The sequence below is a fragment of the Ctenopharyngodon idella genome, chromosome 1 (genome assembly GCF_019924925.1).
Source record: "Ctenopharyngodon idella isolate HZGC_01 chromosome 1, HZGC01, whole genome shotgun sequence".
Classification (NCBI taxonomy): Eukaryota; Metazoa; Chordata; class Actinopteri; order Cypriniformes; family Xenocyprididae; genus Ctenopharyngodon; species Ctenopharyngodon idella.
This window is the reverse complement of record NC_067220.1, coordinates 12,872,610-12,888,516: the sequence shown is the minus strand read 5'-3', so window position 1 is coordinate 12,888,516 and position 15,907 is coordinate 12,872,610. Positions and strand designations below refer to the sequence as shown.

The window sequence follows — 15,907 nt, the reverse complement described above, 5'->3', positions numbered from 1 at the left end:
ATGTGGTAACAATATAACTATATACACAGAAAACAAAAACTTTACTGCATATATATATATATATATATATATATATATATATATATATATATAAACATTCCTGCAATTCAATCAATAATAAAAAGGAATTAGTAACTGTGAAGATCCAACTTCATTAACTGCATCTATTATTATTGTATTCTTGAATAATAATACACAATGATCTATAGTTAACACTATAGGTTTATTTCCACCATTTAAAGCGAAAAAAAAAAAGCCAAAATATGAAAAGATGTCTTTTACTTCACATAAGTCAGAGCAGCATTTAGACACACAAAAATCCACAGATAAATTACAATAAATATCAATGTAAACATTATCAATATACATGTTCATCTGTTATGTACACACATCCCTCAAGCTGTCCATAAAACAGCAAAAACATTAAAATTTCAAACAAATAAAAACAAGCACTTCAACAAGTAGTCCAGTACCCTGAAAATGCAGCAACACTTTTGTCAGAAATTAAAGTTATAAAATACATCTTTATGTACAATCCTTGTGTAAAATGTACAGTCCAAAAACACACCATAAAAACAATGTATGATTAAATGAAAATTAAATCCATTAATTATTCTGGGTTATATGAAAAGAAAACATTTTGAACACAGAAGGGAAAAATATCCAGGTTTGTAAAGCAAGTCCCTTTTGTAAAAGTATATGTATCTCAGTGTGTGTGTGTGAGACAGAGCAGTCAGTGTATAAAAACACACACATAGAAGCGCCCTTCCTTCATAGCTGAAATTTGCACCTCAGTAACATAATATTCAGTGTCCTACGCATGATGTGATACTGATGGAAGGTTCAAAGGAACCGATGAAAAACTGGTTAGTGTTACACATTGTAATCAGGAAGTGCTGAATAACTGATGCCACCAACAGAAGGAGGGGACGAATGGAGCGGGAACAGCCAACATAGTATAGAGCCTGTAAATATGAGAAATACACAAATGGAAAAAACATTTATCATTATAAGCACTATCCTTCAAAAGTTTGATTTTAATAAAAGTACTCAAAAAAAAAAATCATACTTTTACTCAGCAAGGAATGATTAAATTGATCAAAACAGACAAAAAAAAAAGGCATTTATAAACAGCAATTCAGCAAATCAGAATGATTTCTGAAGGATCAGGTGACATTGAAGACTGAAGTAATGATGCTGCAAAATCAGCTTTTCTATCACATGAATAAATTACATTGTGAAATATATATATATAAAAATCAAACACATTTAAAAATTCAAAAACATTTAAAAAATAATTTCAACCCCAAACTTTTGAATGGTAGTATAACATATTCCTTAATGCTTTGGATTTCTGACAGTGATTCAGTTCTGGGGGGTGGTCTAGAAAGCAGGTTATGTCACATACCTAGGAAATTTTAAGAATAAGTAAACAGATAACATCAATTTTTGGTTACAGAGAAGGAAGTAACTTTCAGGGTAAGTAAGTAGCCAACTTACTCTCAAACAAAACCTGCTCTGGAGCTGGAACTTTATATAGCCATATTATTTTTGCAAGTATAGTTTTTTAAATCAATATTTATTTATTTATTTACTTAGCATCAAACTATTTAATCCTTGTTCATAGTCGTTAAAAACATATTTCTGCATCACTGAAGTACAGTAAGTAGAAGACGAAAGCGAAAAAAGGATACGATTAAAAATGATTGCACAACAGCCCAATAGATGGTGATATGCACTGAGACTATACTCTTGCCATTAAACAAAAGAACAAGAAAAAAAAAGTATGGTGCGCTTCTTCTTAGTGTTTGTTTCCACGGTGACTCTTGTAATCGGTGATCCATTGATGACGCTGTCTTTATGTATTAAAATACTATCCATAAACTCTCTCTTTCTCTCTCACCCCTTAATTTGTGTTCCGAAGATGAATGAAGGTCTTACGGGTTTGGAACGACATGAGGGTGAGAAATTAATGACAGAAATTTCATTTTTGGGTGAACTAACCCTTTAATCTTGCTTTCTTGAATACCCCCTAGATGCTAAAAATAGTTACTCACCCCGTCCAAAAACCTCTCTCAGCAGTGCAATTTTTGGCTTTCTTGTGTGTGTAATGTGTGTCGGGTGGGTGTTGTTGGGTTTGTCTTTCATTAGTCTGTTCCTCATCTGCTCGATGGGCGTCTCATCCGTTATAATGGACACCAGCTTGGGACAAAAACAAGAGAGACAGGTGACAGATCATCACATGCAAAAACATTTAAATTTCAACAATTACATAAGGTTTGCATTTGAAGAAAATAGTGTTTTGAAAGTCAAAAGAGAATAGTGTTAGAGTTTTACACTGTGTCTACACCAGACGTGGGCAGCACGACAATGCGACAAAAGCAGTTAGAACTCATTATAATCAGTGATGCTGTCTACACTGGATTCGATGCGGCGCAACACATTCCCAACAGCAAACTGATACCCCGTTCTATTTCTGATGTACTTCAAGCTCTCACGCTACTTGTAGACAGCCTCAAGATGTTGTGTCCGGTGTAGAAACAGTGTTAGGCAAGGTTGTTTAGACTTTAGTTCCGCTAAAGAGCCACTTTGCACTTAATCATACTTCATTCATTCTATTGGCTATGCATAAGAATCAAGACAAAACACAACATCATCTTTGAAATTTAAAGGTGAATAAATGTTTAAATAAATGCAAAAATATCACAATTCAGAATTCAAATAAGTGCAGAAAGACCAGTAGCATTTCAATATGAAATATTACAATTATGTCACTGCTGTTCAATTGCTGAACATCCATTAAGTCTATTCTAATATTCCTTAAAGTATTGAGTTAAAATAATTTAATTAAAAAGAACTACAAATTACAAATATTTGTTGAGAAGAATAAATATATAGAATAATAATCTGAGAAATGTCTCAGTGTTTTTTTCCCTCTTTCCAATGGAGGTTAATGGTAACCAAACTGTTTACCATTATTATCAAAATATCTTCTTTTTTGTTCTGCAAAGGAAAATTATGCATACAGATTTGGAACGGCATGAGGGTATGTAAATGATTTTCATTTTTGGGTGAACTAACCCTTTAAGGAATATTATTACAGCCTCCCCATGCAAACAATGCAACAAAGAACGTAAGTACAATACTGTGGCTGTGTGTGAAATTGTGAATTCACATTTTTCAAAATATTAGCCTATAATATCAACATATGGTACAAAACATATGCTCCCACTGAAGCTATATAATGTTGAAGCATACCTGGTCATAAAATATCACCAAGACAAAAACTCCAAAAAGTATTGACTCCACCAGCAGAATGATATAATGTGCCCTTCAGAACAAATGACCAAGAACAGTGTGAGAGAAGCAAAAAGCTAACAAAGGCAATATTGATAATCATTATATAGTATAGTGAATCAGTACATTGTAACTTACACAATAAGATGTTTGCTGGGAGCTTCTTCTCCTTCTTTATCTCCATCTCCCTCTCTTTCACTCCTTATTCTCCACACCCATGCTGACACCACCAGCGCCATGGAATACAAGCTGGCCATGCCTACAGAGATATGGCATTACAGGAGAGAAATGGAAAATCAAATCTGCATCCAACAGGGCATCCTTATGTTCTTAAACAGGGGTCTCCAATCCTGCTCCTGAAGGGCCACTGTCCTAATTAAACACACCTGAACCAGCTAAACAAGGTCTCACTAGACCAGGGGTATCCAAAGTCGGTCCTGGAGAGCCACTGTCCTGCAGTTTAGCTCTAACTTGCCTCAACACACCTGCCTGGACGTTTCCAGTATGCCTAGTAAGACCTTGATTAGCTGGTTCAAGTGTGTTTCATTTGGGTTGGAGCTGAACTCTACAAGGCAGTGGCCCTCCAGAAGCAGGTTTCAACACCCCTTTTCTTAAAACACCCCATGTTATTAAAACTCACCTGTGTAGAAGAGGAACTGAATGAAGTATTTCTGATTGAGCTCTCCAACACAGTTATTGATCCTATAAAAGAGCAAACACATATGCAAATGCATTAATGAGAGACATGACAAAAACTGTAATGGTCAAACATCATATGAGGTGTCTTTAACCACTTTGTACTTCCAAAAAAAAAAAAAAAAAAACATATGTACAACGTACTTGTGTTCATGCTGGTGGTATGGTTAGGTTTAAGGGTGGGTTAATAGGTAAGGGGAATGAATTACAGCTATAATTACATGCAAGTATTTTTTAATTAAAAGTACCATGTGAAAACATGTATGCACACAATAAGTGCATTGTATCAACTGATTAATGTACGTGTTATTACCTATTACGTTTTTTTGCATTTTCAGCTTTTTTAGTATGTAATGTAGCTGTTTGAGAATACGAAAGGTCTACAAAGTTACAAAGTCATTCCTCTATATCAGTAAGCACTGTTTCTGAACTCCCTGAAACGCCTCGATTGTAGTCTTGCGTTTCCTTCAGGGAACGTACATGTCACAATATTCCTCATTTAAATAATTCCCACCAAAAAAAGGGACAAGGCCTGGTTGAGTTGCATTAGTAGTGTGTTGAAACTCGTGGTTATGGTAAGGGGCATGACATTTCCAAAACACTCTCAGCGGTTGACTAATCACAACAATTCTAATATTCTAATATTCGTATTCTAATAGACCCCAAAAACAAACTCAAGCCTTTGTGAAAGTGCATAATAGGTCCTCTTTAAAGACACTTAATGTAAAGCGGGACCCATTACACATGGCATATTTTATAGCGCAAGTATATTACATACACTTATGCTATTTTATACACAGCCAGAAATGACAGAAAAAATATACATTCAAGTTGATAACACTGGCCAATGGAGAACGCGGAGAGACTGACCACGGGCAGTGATGGTCCATTCTTCTGATGCAGCGCTGACAAACTCTGCAGTGATGGGCTCGAGGAGGCCGATACGTCTCACAGCGACTGCACACTGTCCAGCCCTCACAGCCCTGATCAGAACCAACACAATGATTAAGACAAGTCACAGAGAAAATGCACTGTGAAATAAGACATAATCATGTAAACAGAATATACACACTCTGCACACTAAACAAAGTATGTGAACAAGCTGAAAGGGCCACTATGAAATCAATAACTACAGCATAAACAGAAAAGAAAAAGTAGAAAATACCATTTGCAAAAGAGTTATATTTACACAATACAAATACAACTTAAATATAGTTACAGTAGTAAACAGGTCAGTGACACTCACTCTGTCATTTAGACGGTTGGACTGGGACCTCAAGTCAGAGAAGTCAATGGCCGTCTCAGGTAGAGGAACCATTCCTGTAACGGTAAATGGTAAAAGTTTTTGACTGATTAACCCTGTAATGCCTGACATTTGAAATAGTCAGAAAAAATTGGAACAGTTTTTTTGAACCTTTAAACAAAATATAAAATAAATTAATATAAAAGTTTGTGTTTTAAGTTGTGTATCATGTTTGATGCATCAGGCTTTTATGACCCATATAGTATGATATAGAGAGCTCACATTCAAGGAGAAAAAAAAAAATAAAATTTAGAGGCCCAAACTGAGCAAAAATTTGCAATTTGGTGCAGATGGTATTTATATAGCTTGCAATGTAAATCAGATTTCTAAACAGCTTAGCAGACTACATACAATGCAAATAAATATCAGTTGTCACTATATCTCCCAATAATATGTATTAGATGATATTTAAATGATTAATTTTATTGATTAATTTTATATAAAAAATTACAACTAGTTCTGTAGTTGTAATTGTGGGGGCAAAACATATAATCCAATGCAATTCAGTAATGACTGAGAGATTCAAATAAATGTTCCTCAAAAGCCTGTGGGATGATATTTGATTCTTGCAATGTAACATGATTTTTCTACAAAATTATGTACGATAATAAAGTAAACCTAAGTTGCTTCAGTCCAGTCCAGTATCAGTCATCTTGAAATATTACAAACAAGATAAAAGTTATTCTTATTGGAAAAAGCAACTAGCAAAAGAAACGTGTGTACCACAACCTGAAGATGCACATTTTTACTATGTTATACTAATTTTACTTGCTCCAAAAAGTATGAATTATCAATCAGAGGACAGAAGGCATGTAGAAGATTGAACACAGCAAGTTTTACAGCAATGTTTTGATTAAGTTGATCATTTGGAGGGCTTTATAGGGTTAAAACACAAACAGTCTAGTATAAAAATCAAATGTTTGATCCATTAAATAAGACAAAGCAATGTCAAGTTTCAGGACTCTCACCAGGGTCGGAGAACACTGCTTTTGCATGGCACGCCAGCAGTAGTAACAGAATAATATTGAACACAGATCCATGGAGAGTGCACCACACACTAAACACAAAGAAAGTAAACATACACTTTACACACTGAAATACCCATAAGCAAAAAATAACCATAACCACAAAATATTTTGCATATGTATAAATGTAGTCATTTTGTTTCCTGGTGTTGCTAGCTACTAATAGGACCTACTTAAAATGAAGAAACATTATCAATAGCCTAAATATTAAACAATTTCTTTACATTGTGTGACGGAGTTGACATAATGGTTGTGACAGACAAGCGCAAAAAAGAAAAGAAAAAAACGTAATGAGGATATTTGTTTTGTTGTTGTTTTTTTAACTCTTTCTTCTGTCAGGACATAGTAGTAATGCTTATTCAAAATATTTATTGTTCCTTAAGGACAATAATGGCGAAATAAATTATTAATGCATCCCCACACGTGGGAGAGAGATTAAATTACCACTATTATTAGACTATATAAATATTGATTTACATTAGTTGGAAAGCCTATTTGCAGTTACACTAAATAACATGCTTTAAATCACTAATAAGCTTTGTTAATTGGAACTATTGACACTCAGTTTCCCCATTCATGCAATTCAGTCTACTAAATATAATGAACAGAATTATTACTAGTAGGTAAAGATCACGTTATACTAACATTTCCTCAAGTAGCGAGTCTAGCGACTAGGTTATGCTCCTTTGCTAGACTATACAGACATTAAAATGCGTTTTACCGTATTCAGTGCATTTGTAACTTGTATTTTATTTATTTATTTTGATCTGTCATTTTGACGTTTTCATCCAGTATGTGTAGCAAAATGCAGGACAGGTGGTCCAAAACAAAAAACATAGGAGAGTGGTACCGTTTATCATAATATGACTTGTTAATTTCAGGTGAGATAACCTGCTGAAACCTTATACTATAGACTAACAGAGACTGAAAGTGTAGTAAACACGCGCTGAATGATGCACTACAGCAGAGTCCGACGATCCTAATACTAGTGCTTGCAGTAACGCACTGTAAACACTTTTCGCGGTATAACACATCAGCACGAACACTTCTTTTGACCGGCTGTCGCTATGGATGATTCTAAAAAGCTAATGTTACAATTAAAAAGCGATAAAATCATGAGAAGCGCGTGCTGTTACGTGAACCAAACGCTGGCTCTTCAAAGCTTTGTTTACACGGTACTCACCTTCCAGAATACGCGGGGATCAGGACATACTGAATCACAACATAGTCGGCGTAAAAGACGCTGAAATAAGTTAAAATAAGACAAATAAAGCCGCACGGGTCTCGCCGACAGCGAAACGCAGCCATCTTTCCATCTGCGGTCTTCCCGATGACGTCATAAAAGGACGAGCGTTACGTAGCCCGCGTTGTCCGTCATCCGTTTATTTCTGACCACCTGTGAACGTTTGTGTATTTCTGTCAGGTTTCTGCTTATCTTTTAAAAATTATACAATTTAAATACCAGCACAAGCTTTGGGGTAGCTTTGTTTTTCATCTATTAATATATAATATTATATACACACACACACACACACACACATTATACAGGTGCTGGTCATATAATTAGAATATCGTGAAAAAGTTCATTTTTTTCTTGTAAATTATTTTAAAAAATGAAACTTTCATATATTCTAGATTCCCTACATGTAAAGTAAAACATTTCAAAAGTTTTTTTTTTAATTTTGATGATTAGAGCGTACAGCTCATGAAAGTCCAAAATCCAGTATTTCAAAATATTAGAATATTTCCTAAGATCAATCAAAAAATGGATTTGCAAAACAGAAAAGTTCAAGTTCTTTAAAGTATGTTCTTTTGTGCACTCAATACTTGATCGGCAGGACATATTACAGCAAATGACTTGCTCCTAGCACAAATTACAGCATCAGTGAAGTGTGGCATGGAAGTGATCAGCCTGTGGCACTGCTGAGGCACTATTGAGCCTTCAGATCATCTGTATATTGTTGGATCGACTGTTTCTCATCTTTCTCTTGAAAATATCCCATAGATTCAGGTCAGGCATATTGGCTGGCCAATAAAGCACAGTAATATCATGGTCAGCAAACCACTTGGAAGTGGTTTTTGCACTGTGGGCAGGTGCTAAAGTCCTGCTGGAAAAGGAAATCAGCATCTCCATAAAGCTTGTCAGCAGATGGAAGCATAAAGTGCTCCAAAATTTCCTGGAAGATGGCTGCATTGACTTTGCACTTGATAAAACAATGGACCAACACCAGCAGACGTCACGCCCCCCCCAAATCATTATTGACTTCAGAAACTTCACACTAGACTTCAAGCAGCTTGGATTCTGTGCCTCTCCAGTCTTCCTTCAGACTCTGGGACCATGATTTCAACATGAAATACAAAATTTACTTTTATCTGAAAAGAGGACTTTCGACCACTGTTCACTGTCCAGTTCTTTTTCTCCTTAGCCCAGGTAAGATGCTTCTGACATTGTCTCTGGTTCAGAAGTGGCTTGGTAGTCCTTTTCCTGAAGATGTCTGAGTGTGGTGACTCTTGATGCGCTGACTCCGGCTTCATTCTACTCATTGTGAAGCTCTCCCAAGTGTTTGAATCGGCTTTACTTGACAGTATTCTCAAGCTTGCGGTCATCCCTGTTGCTTGTGCACCTTTGCCTACCCAATTTCTTCCTTCCAGTCAACTTTGCATTTAATATGCTTTGATACATCACTCTGTAAACAGCCACCCCATTCAGTAATGACCTTCTGTGACTTACTCTCTTTGTGGAGGGTGTCAATGATTGTCTCCTGGACCATTGCCAAGTCAGCAGTCTTCCCCATTAGTGTGGTTTCAAAAAACAAAAGATACCCGGAATTTATACTGTAGGGATGGTCATTTAATGAAACTCAAATGTAAATATTCTAATATTTTGAGATACTGGATTTTGGACTTTCATTAGCTGTACGCTCTAATCAACAAATTTACAAAAAAAAACTTTTGAAATGTTTTACTTTACATGTAGGGAATCTAGAATATATGAAAGTTTCATTTTTTAAAATAATTTACAATAAAAAAAATGAACTTTTTCACGATATTCTAATTATATGACCAGCACCTGTATATATTCCACTCACAAGCTCTCGGATATTCAAGCACTGTTTTAAACAACTCATCACACAAATTGCTGGAATGACAAACATATTTTTATTTATTTTAATTTCCAATCACAGAACAACTAGTTTCTCGTTAAGCGCGATCTGAGCTTGAGTGAGATTCGCCAGGTAGGTCACCATCAACAGATCCTGCAAAGAAAGAAAAGAGTCTGAGAACTACAGAAGCACAGGCACACAACTTTAGTTTAATCTGAAAGCCATTACAGGGTTCCTATTTTTTATTTTTTGTGAAAAATTTTAAAAATAATTTTTATTTAGGCAGACTGGCTAAGGTACCACCAGTGTTCAGACGTAAACACAGAAGCCTGCACTGCGTTCACTACGTCAACAGCGTATGACAACAGTTCAAATTGTTAAATAAACTCGTTATTCTTGTTGCTTCATAATATTAAGGTTGAACCACTGTAGTCACGTTGATTATATGTACATTTCTGAAATTACATAATTTGGACAGTCAACTCTGATAACAGATCACTCTAAATTGTAATGCTGACATGCATTCTCTGTAAAGCTGCTTTGAAACGATATGTATTGTGAAAAGCGCTATACAAATAAATGTGAATTGAATTGACTATTTTAACAATGTCTTTACTACTTCTCTGAACCTTGAATGTGGTAATTGCGTTCCTTTCTATGGGAGATAAAAAAAATAAAAAAAAAACCCTCACAGATTATCAAAAATATCTTAATTTGTGTTCTGAAGATGAACGAAGGTCTTACAGGTTTGAAACAACATGAGGGTGAGTAATGACAAATTAAATTTTTGTGGGAACTATCCCTTTAAGTCCAATTCACACTGCACTGCCAAACGCTGACCAACGGCAACAGACTCTGCCATGTTTTGTCAGATCAGTGTAGTACCCGTCACCGTCTGTTGCCGCTGGTCGGCGCTTATTTTTGCTGATTGAACATGTTGAATCACTGTTTGGAACATCTGAGAAGTGACATACTGTACTCTAGTCACTGTCTGCGTTGGTCAGCGTCTGTCGGTGTGGTGTCAATTGGTCTTTAAGGACTATTTCTGACTATAACTAGCTGATGAAATATTTATAAAAATAAATAAAAACTGTACAGTCATTATAGGAATTTCTATGATCTTTCCAGAAATGGAAATCAAAAACAAAATTAAAATTCTGATATTTCCATTTTTTTCATGACTGTGGGAACCCTGATATTAAAGCACGTCAAACATATATACTATCATATTGTACTGAATGTCACTCACATTAATGTTGGAGTTCAGCATGCTCTCAAAGTCTTCTGCTGTGATCTTGGGCACTTTGTTCACAAGATCCATCAGGAAACGACCGACACTGTTATCTGCCATCACTTTCCCAGACTAGAAAAAAATAAAATTGAAGTTATTAAACAATACTTGTCATATGTATAAAGAAAGTGTAAGAGAGATTTATAATGAAATTAAATTACTCTATAGAAGCTTTTGCACCGGGTAGTTATTTATAGGAACTTAGTTATAGGAACTAGCCAGTTCCCCGAAAACTAAATGTTCCCCTAGGGCCATTTTCCTGGTTGCATTCGCACCGTCACTTAGAAGGCTAAGTGACTAAATATCCTACAACAACTTGCGGTGCTACATATCATCGAGGCTGATAAAACAATACAATTCCACAAACAAAGGCGACAGGTAAATGCCGTTAACATTAGCTTTCTGTATGTTTATTGTGAAGTAAACTGTGTGCGTTTACACAGCTTTTTAAAAACGGCAAGTGCCAGTGTTTCATATGGCATGCGTTCAACCTGTCAACATACACTTACGTCACTGGTAGTTCCTATTGTGCTGGGTTAGACCATACTCTCAAGTAAGAGCTAATTTAGTCCCCCAAAAGGTGTTCCTAGAACTAAATTCATTCCCAGTTACTGTGGCGTGAACACGCCAAAAAGTGGGTAACTCCGTTATTAGTTCTAGGAACTATGAAAATGTTCCTCCGGTGTGAAAGCCCCTTATGAAGGTATAAGAAATTTTGATAAATTAACTGAAACCAAATAGGTCACCAAAAATATTAATGTTATATCCCAAAGAGACACTCACCAGCACATCTTCTATGTATGCGAGCACTGTGGTCAGCATTTCTTGTATGCGTCCTGCTGCACCGGCTACCTGGGCCAGGTCTGTGGTCAGTCCGTTGGTGCGACTGGGAGATGCACGAGTCCTCTGTAGAAGGTCAACTATAGGGAGATGTGTTTAATCCATTATAAGAAAATAAGCTATTCTTAAAACGCACAAATGCAATAACGTTCCAATCCAAAAACTGAATAATCCACAAAATGTTTTTTAAGTAGGGGAAAAATAACTGACCTCCAATGCGCTCTGTGTCGTAGTAAACATACTTGACTGTCAGTGGGGTGAACATGACACCAACTGTCTTGCCCGGGACGCCCATCTGTGAACTAACAGCACAAACAACAAATAAAAACTGTTACTGCAGCAGAGGACATCAGGTCAGCAGCCAAAAATAAATCTACTTTTGTCCAGATGATAATACCTGACATAGGCACGGATGTTCATTTTGTTGCTCTGCAGTGCCGTGTCCACAGTGAGGTGAATGGGGTTTGGAGCCTCTCGGCTGTAGTACTCATGGATCAGAACGGAGTGCTCTGTGATGTCATATCCTGTGGCATACCTGCAAAACAAAAGAACACTTATTATTGCTGCGTCCCAATTCGACAGCAAGCTTTGGGACACACTACTTTGTCATAGTTGTGTCTTTTTACGGACCACTCTGAGGCTTAGTTACGTTTGCCCTGTCACTGCTTAAAATGCCCTGTCAATCATCTTTTCACAGTTAAAATCCTCCACATTTAATTTAACTTCCTACCATATCGGAGAGAAATGTAGTAGCATGTTGATCTGCCAGTTGTGTCTCTCATGCGGAGACTCTCCCCATGTGTTTGCACAATGATGCATTTAAAAGTTAATGACTAAATGTATCTTTATAAAAATCACAATGTTGTTGCAGATTAAATATAATGCGGATAACATTGAATAAATATAGTTTCTTCAGGTTAAATACTGATTATTAATCAAAAGTCAAACCCCTCTCTACTGAACCGTCGGTCATCTGCCATGTTTGTAGTTTTTTTTTTTTTTTTCATTTTTATTCATTGTGGTAATTAAAGGGTAAAGTTCACCCAAAAATGAAAATTCTGTCATTAATTACTCACCCTCATGTTGTTCCAAACCCATAAGATTTTCGTTCATCTTCGGAACACAAATTAAGATATTTTTGATGAAATCCGAGAGGTATATAGACCATCCTTATATTGCTGTCTATAGACCCACCGTCCATAGACAGCAATATAATCAACACTTTCAAAGTCCAGAAAGGTACTAAAGACATCGTTAAAACAGTCGACGTGACTGCAGTGGTTCAACCTTAATTTTATGAAGCGACAAGAATACTTTTTGTGTGCAAAAACAAAACAAAAATAACGACTTTATTCAACAACCTCTTCTCTTCCCTGTCATTATCCTTACGCAAGTGACGCAGTAAGCACAGTAAAGGCTTCCGTGTTTACGTCTGAATGCCGGCTCAGTATTGGCCAAAGCTGATCACGTGAGCAGCACGACGCATGCGTGTGATGCTGACGCAGGAGCCGGCCAATAATGAGTCGCCATTCTGACGTAGAACCTGGAAGCGCTGGACGTAAACAACATATGAGAATGACACAAAAGAGAAGATATTGTTGAATAAAGTCTTTTTTTTTTTTTTTTTTTTTTTCGCACAAAAAGTATTCTTGTCGCATCATAAAATTAAAGTTGAACCACTGCAGTCACATTGACCGTTTTAAAGATGTCTTTAGTACCTTTCTGGACCTTGAAAGTGATGATTATATTGCTGTCTATGGACGAGTCATATACCTCTTGGATTTCATCAAAAATATCTTAATAATTCAGAAGATGAATAAAGATCTTACGGGTGTGGAACGACATGAGGGTGAGTAATTAATGGCAGATTTTTCATTTTTGGGTGAACTAACCCTTTAAGTTATACTAAAATAAAGTTTTTCATATTTTATTTTAGTTAACATTTATTTTATTTCAAGTAGCTTTTTTAAAGTTTACTAATAACACTGCTTTGAAATGAATCCTTAGGAAACCTAAGATGATATAAAATTCATTAGCATGAGTGGCCACATACCATCCAATAATGACTTCACTTGGTGAAACCTTCTTATGAAGCTCATACATGTTCTTGGCGAACTCCATGTCAACAGCCACCTATGACACAGACATTGTAAATAAGGATATCACATCACTTAGCTTTGTGTTTGAAGGATGATGTTTTTGAAATTCATGTACAATGATATTTACATGGGGGTTCTCTAAAGCACATCCAAGTATACGTCCAAAAATATAGTGATAGATACCATGGTATTTTCTAGTAATGTTTTCTAAGTAATTTCTGGCATATATAAAAGTACCATGGTATACCACGGATACATGACTGTATGGATGGGATGGGGTGGGATGATGTCGTTTATCTCACCTCATCTTCAGACTCATTGTGAGGAACAGAGAAGCAGTTGGTGACTTCAACTGAATGCTTGTCTGCTGTTCCTGTGTGACACACAAATTAAACCAGTTAAGTGATGCTGATCTTTTAACTTGTGCGGATGCGCTCTCACCCACTCCAGCCATCCTGCTGGACTACAACACATGCTTCACAAGACAAAACAACGATCCTGTTGTCTTTATTAAAACAACTGTCTCGGGTTTTACTCAGAGAAATTACACGACCCACCTAATAATGTTCCTATCACACGACTTGCTCCCTCATTCCTACGCTCGTATGAGTCCGCAATCGATGCCAAAACCACCGGATGGATTTTCACGACCGGGCCGTGGACCGCCATGATTTCGTAGAGGAAGTGAAGGATGATGATAACCAGAGAAGAAGAGGGAGAGTGCGGAAATCAGCACAGAGTTTGTGCTTCTGCCCCTAGCGGATGTAAGTCGCTGACAATATAGTGGCGTGTCTGAGACCACGCTGAAAATCTAGGATTTAAATTGTAATTTATTCCTGGGATAAACGCATTCTTAATCATTTTTCCTTATTTCTAAGCCGCAAATCAAATGCGTAAACATTTTTATGTGAACTCCAGATGTTAGATTTCCTTGCTTCTATGCTCTTTGTAACAGCTATAAAAATCATGCTTGATAACATGGATCATTAGATTATGCAAAAACTTGTGGAGTTCATGTCAGCTCGAGTGCTGCTGTCTTTGCAAAAGAGGAAAAAATTATTCCTTTTTTCTTTCTGAGGTCCTTAACAACATTTTCAGAAATCCACAATAGATTGCTCTTTTACAATAGGGCTGTGTGACTCGCTTCACAAGACAAACTTGTATACAAACGCAGGGGGCATGTACCAAACGCTCAAATAAACATCTCTCAAGGTCAAGTGTGTATGCTGCAAACTGTGCAAAGCAATCCAACAACAGGAGGGAAAAGCTTACATTCTAAATCCAGGGGAAAAAACATAAACAACCTTTAACTTAAAGGACAAAGAAAGACAAAAAGTGCCAGGTGCAAGAAATGAGAAAAGCAACAGTAAAACAACATAATGTTAATTACTAAAGTATTAATGGAATATTTGACAATGCTAGTTTAGACTAAAGATTCGGATAAAGATGAATCTCCTTTTAAAATCATTCACAGCTAAATTCAGCCAAGTCTATCAGAAGTTGCTGTGCTGGTGGTGGATATAAACTGTAAAACATGAACAGCAGGTGGCGATAAAGTTCATTACTTTTGCTACCCAGTATTCCTAGCTTCATTAGACCATAGAAATATACACAAAGAAGCCTAATTAGTGTCTTTTTCTACGGGCTGCTATACGTTAGCTGTCCGCCATATTGGAACGGTCAAATCCGGCCGTGACCACTCGAGAACAAAAGTTGATTGTAGGCCTACTGCATCGGCTCGGCAACCTAGTTATTCAAATGTATTTATCTGCAATAGACATTAGCAGATGATTTAGTTTATAATTATTGTAATAAATCTGCAAATAGATATTGGTTATTGAATTATACATAAAAACACAAACCAGCACATTCACATCTCTGAAAGGTTAGGCCTATCCCATTTCGTCTGGAATTTACAGCTCAGTAGTTTTTACAGCCATAGGCTGCACAAAGCTGTGACATTTTAGATGAAAATTCATTTATTTTTTTAGTGTGAGTTATGAACAGTGTCATGTTAACCGTTCCAACATGGTGAATGCGTTGGTGTGTCTGGGCCTGGAGTGGTCGAATGTGGCATCCCACGTATACATGTCTATGCATCCGACCATAGACATATAAATACATAGGCTGTGTGTGAAATTGCCCCCATACCCTTAAATAGAGCACTATTCGAGGGAACAGCCATTTGTAGTGGTGCCCGAAACCATAGTGGACGTTATCACAATAACTAGTGTACAACCGATGTACGCTCA

The 15,907-nt window shown here is 36.5% G+C and overlaps 2 protein-coding genes across 2 annotated transcripts; both read right to left on the bottom strand.

The window, feature by feature from the left end:
- Positions 1–262: 262 nt before the first annotated feature.
- Positions 263–7,688, bottom strand: zgc:77880 (zf-DHHC domain-containing protein). Its single transcript, XM_051906593.1, has 9 exons — positions 7,505–7,688; positions 6,265–6,353; positions 5,240–5,313; positions 4,864–4,976; positions 3,938–3,999; positions 3,436–3,556; positions 3,259–3,331; positions 2,058–2,202; positions 263–965 (listed from the first exon to the last, which is right to left on the bottom strand). Exons 1-9 carry the CDS (start codon positions 7,627–7,629, stop codon positions 874–876), a joined length of 894 nt encoding a protein of 297 aa, XP_051762553.1. The 5' UTR covers positions 7,630–7,688; the 3' UTR covers positions 263–873.
- Positions 7,689–9,461: 1,773 nt separating this feature from the next.
- On the bottom strand, positions 9,462–14,380 carry eif3f (eukaryotic translation initiation factor 3, subunit F). The gene is made up of 8 exons (XM_051907540.1): positions 14,213–14,380; positions 13,958–14,028; positions 13,610–13,689; positions 11,954–12,091; positions 11,767–11,858; positions 11,500–11,636; positions 10,675–10,788; positions 9,462–9,578 (listed from the first exon to the last, which is right to left on the bottom strand). Exons 1-8 carry the CDS (start codon positions 14,322–14,324, stop codon positions 9,501–9,503), a joined length of 822 nt encoding a protein of 273 aa, XP_051763500.1. The 5' UTR covers positions 14,325–14,380; the 3' UTR covers positions 9,462–9,500.
- Between the last annotated feature and the right edge of the window lie 1,527 nt (positions 14,381–15,907).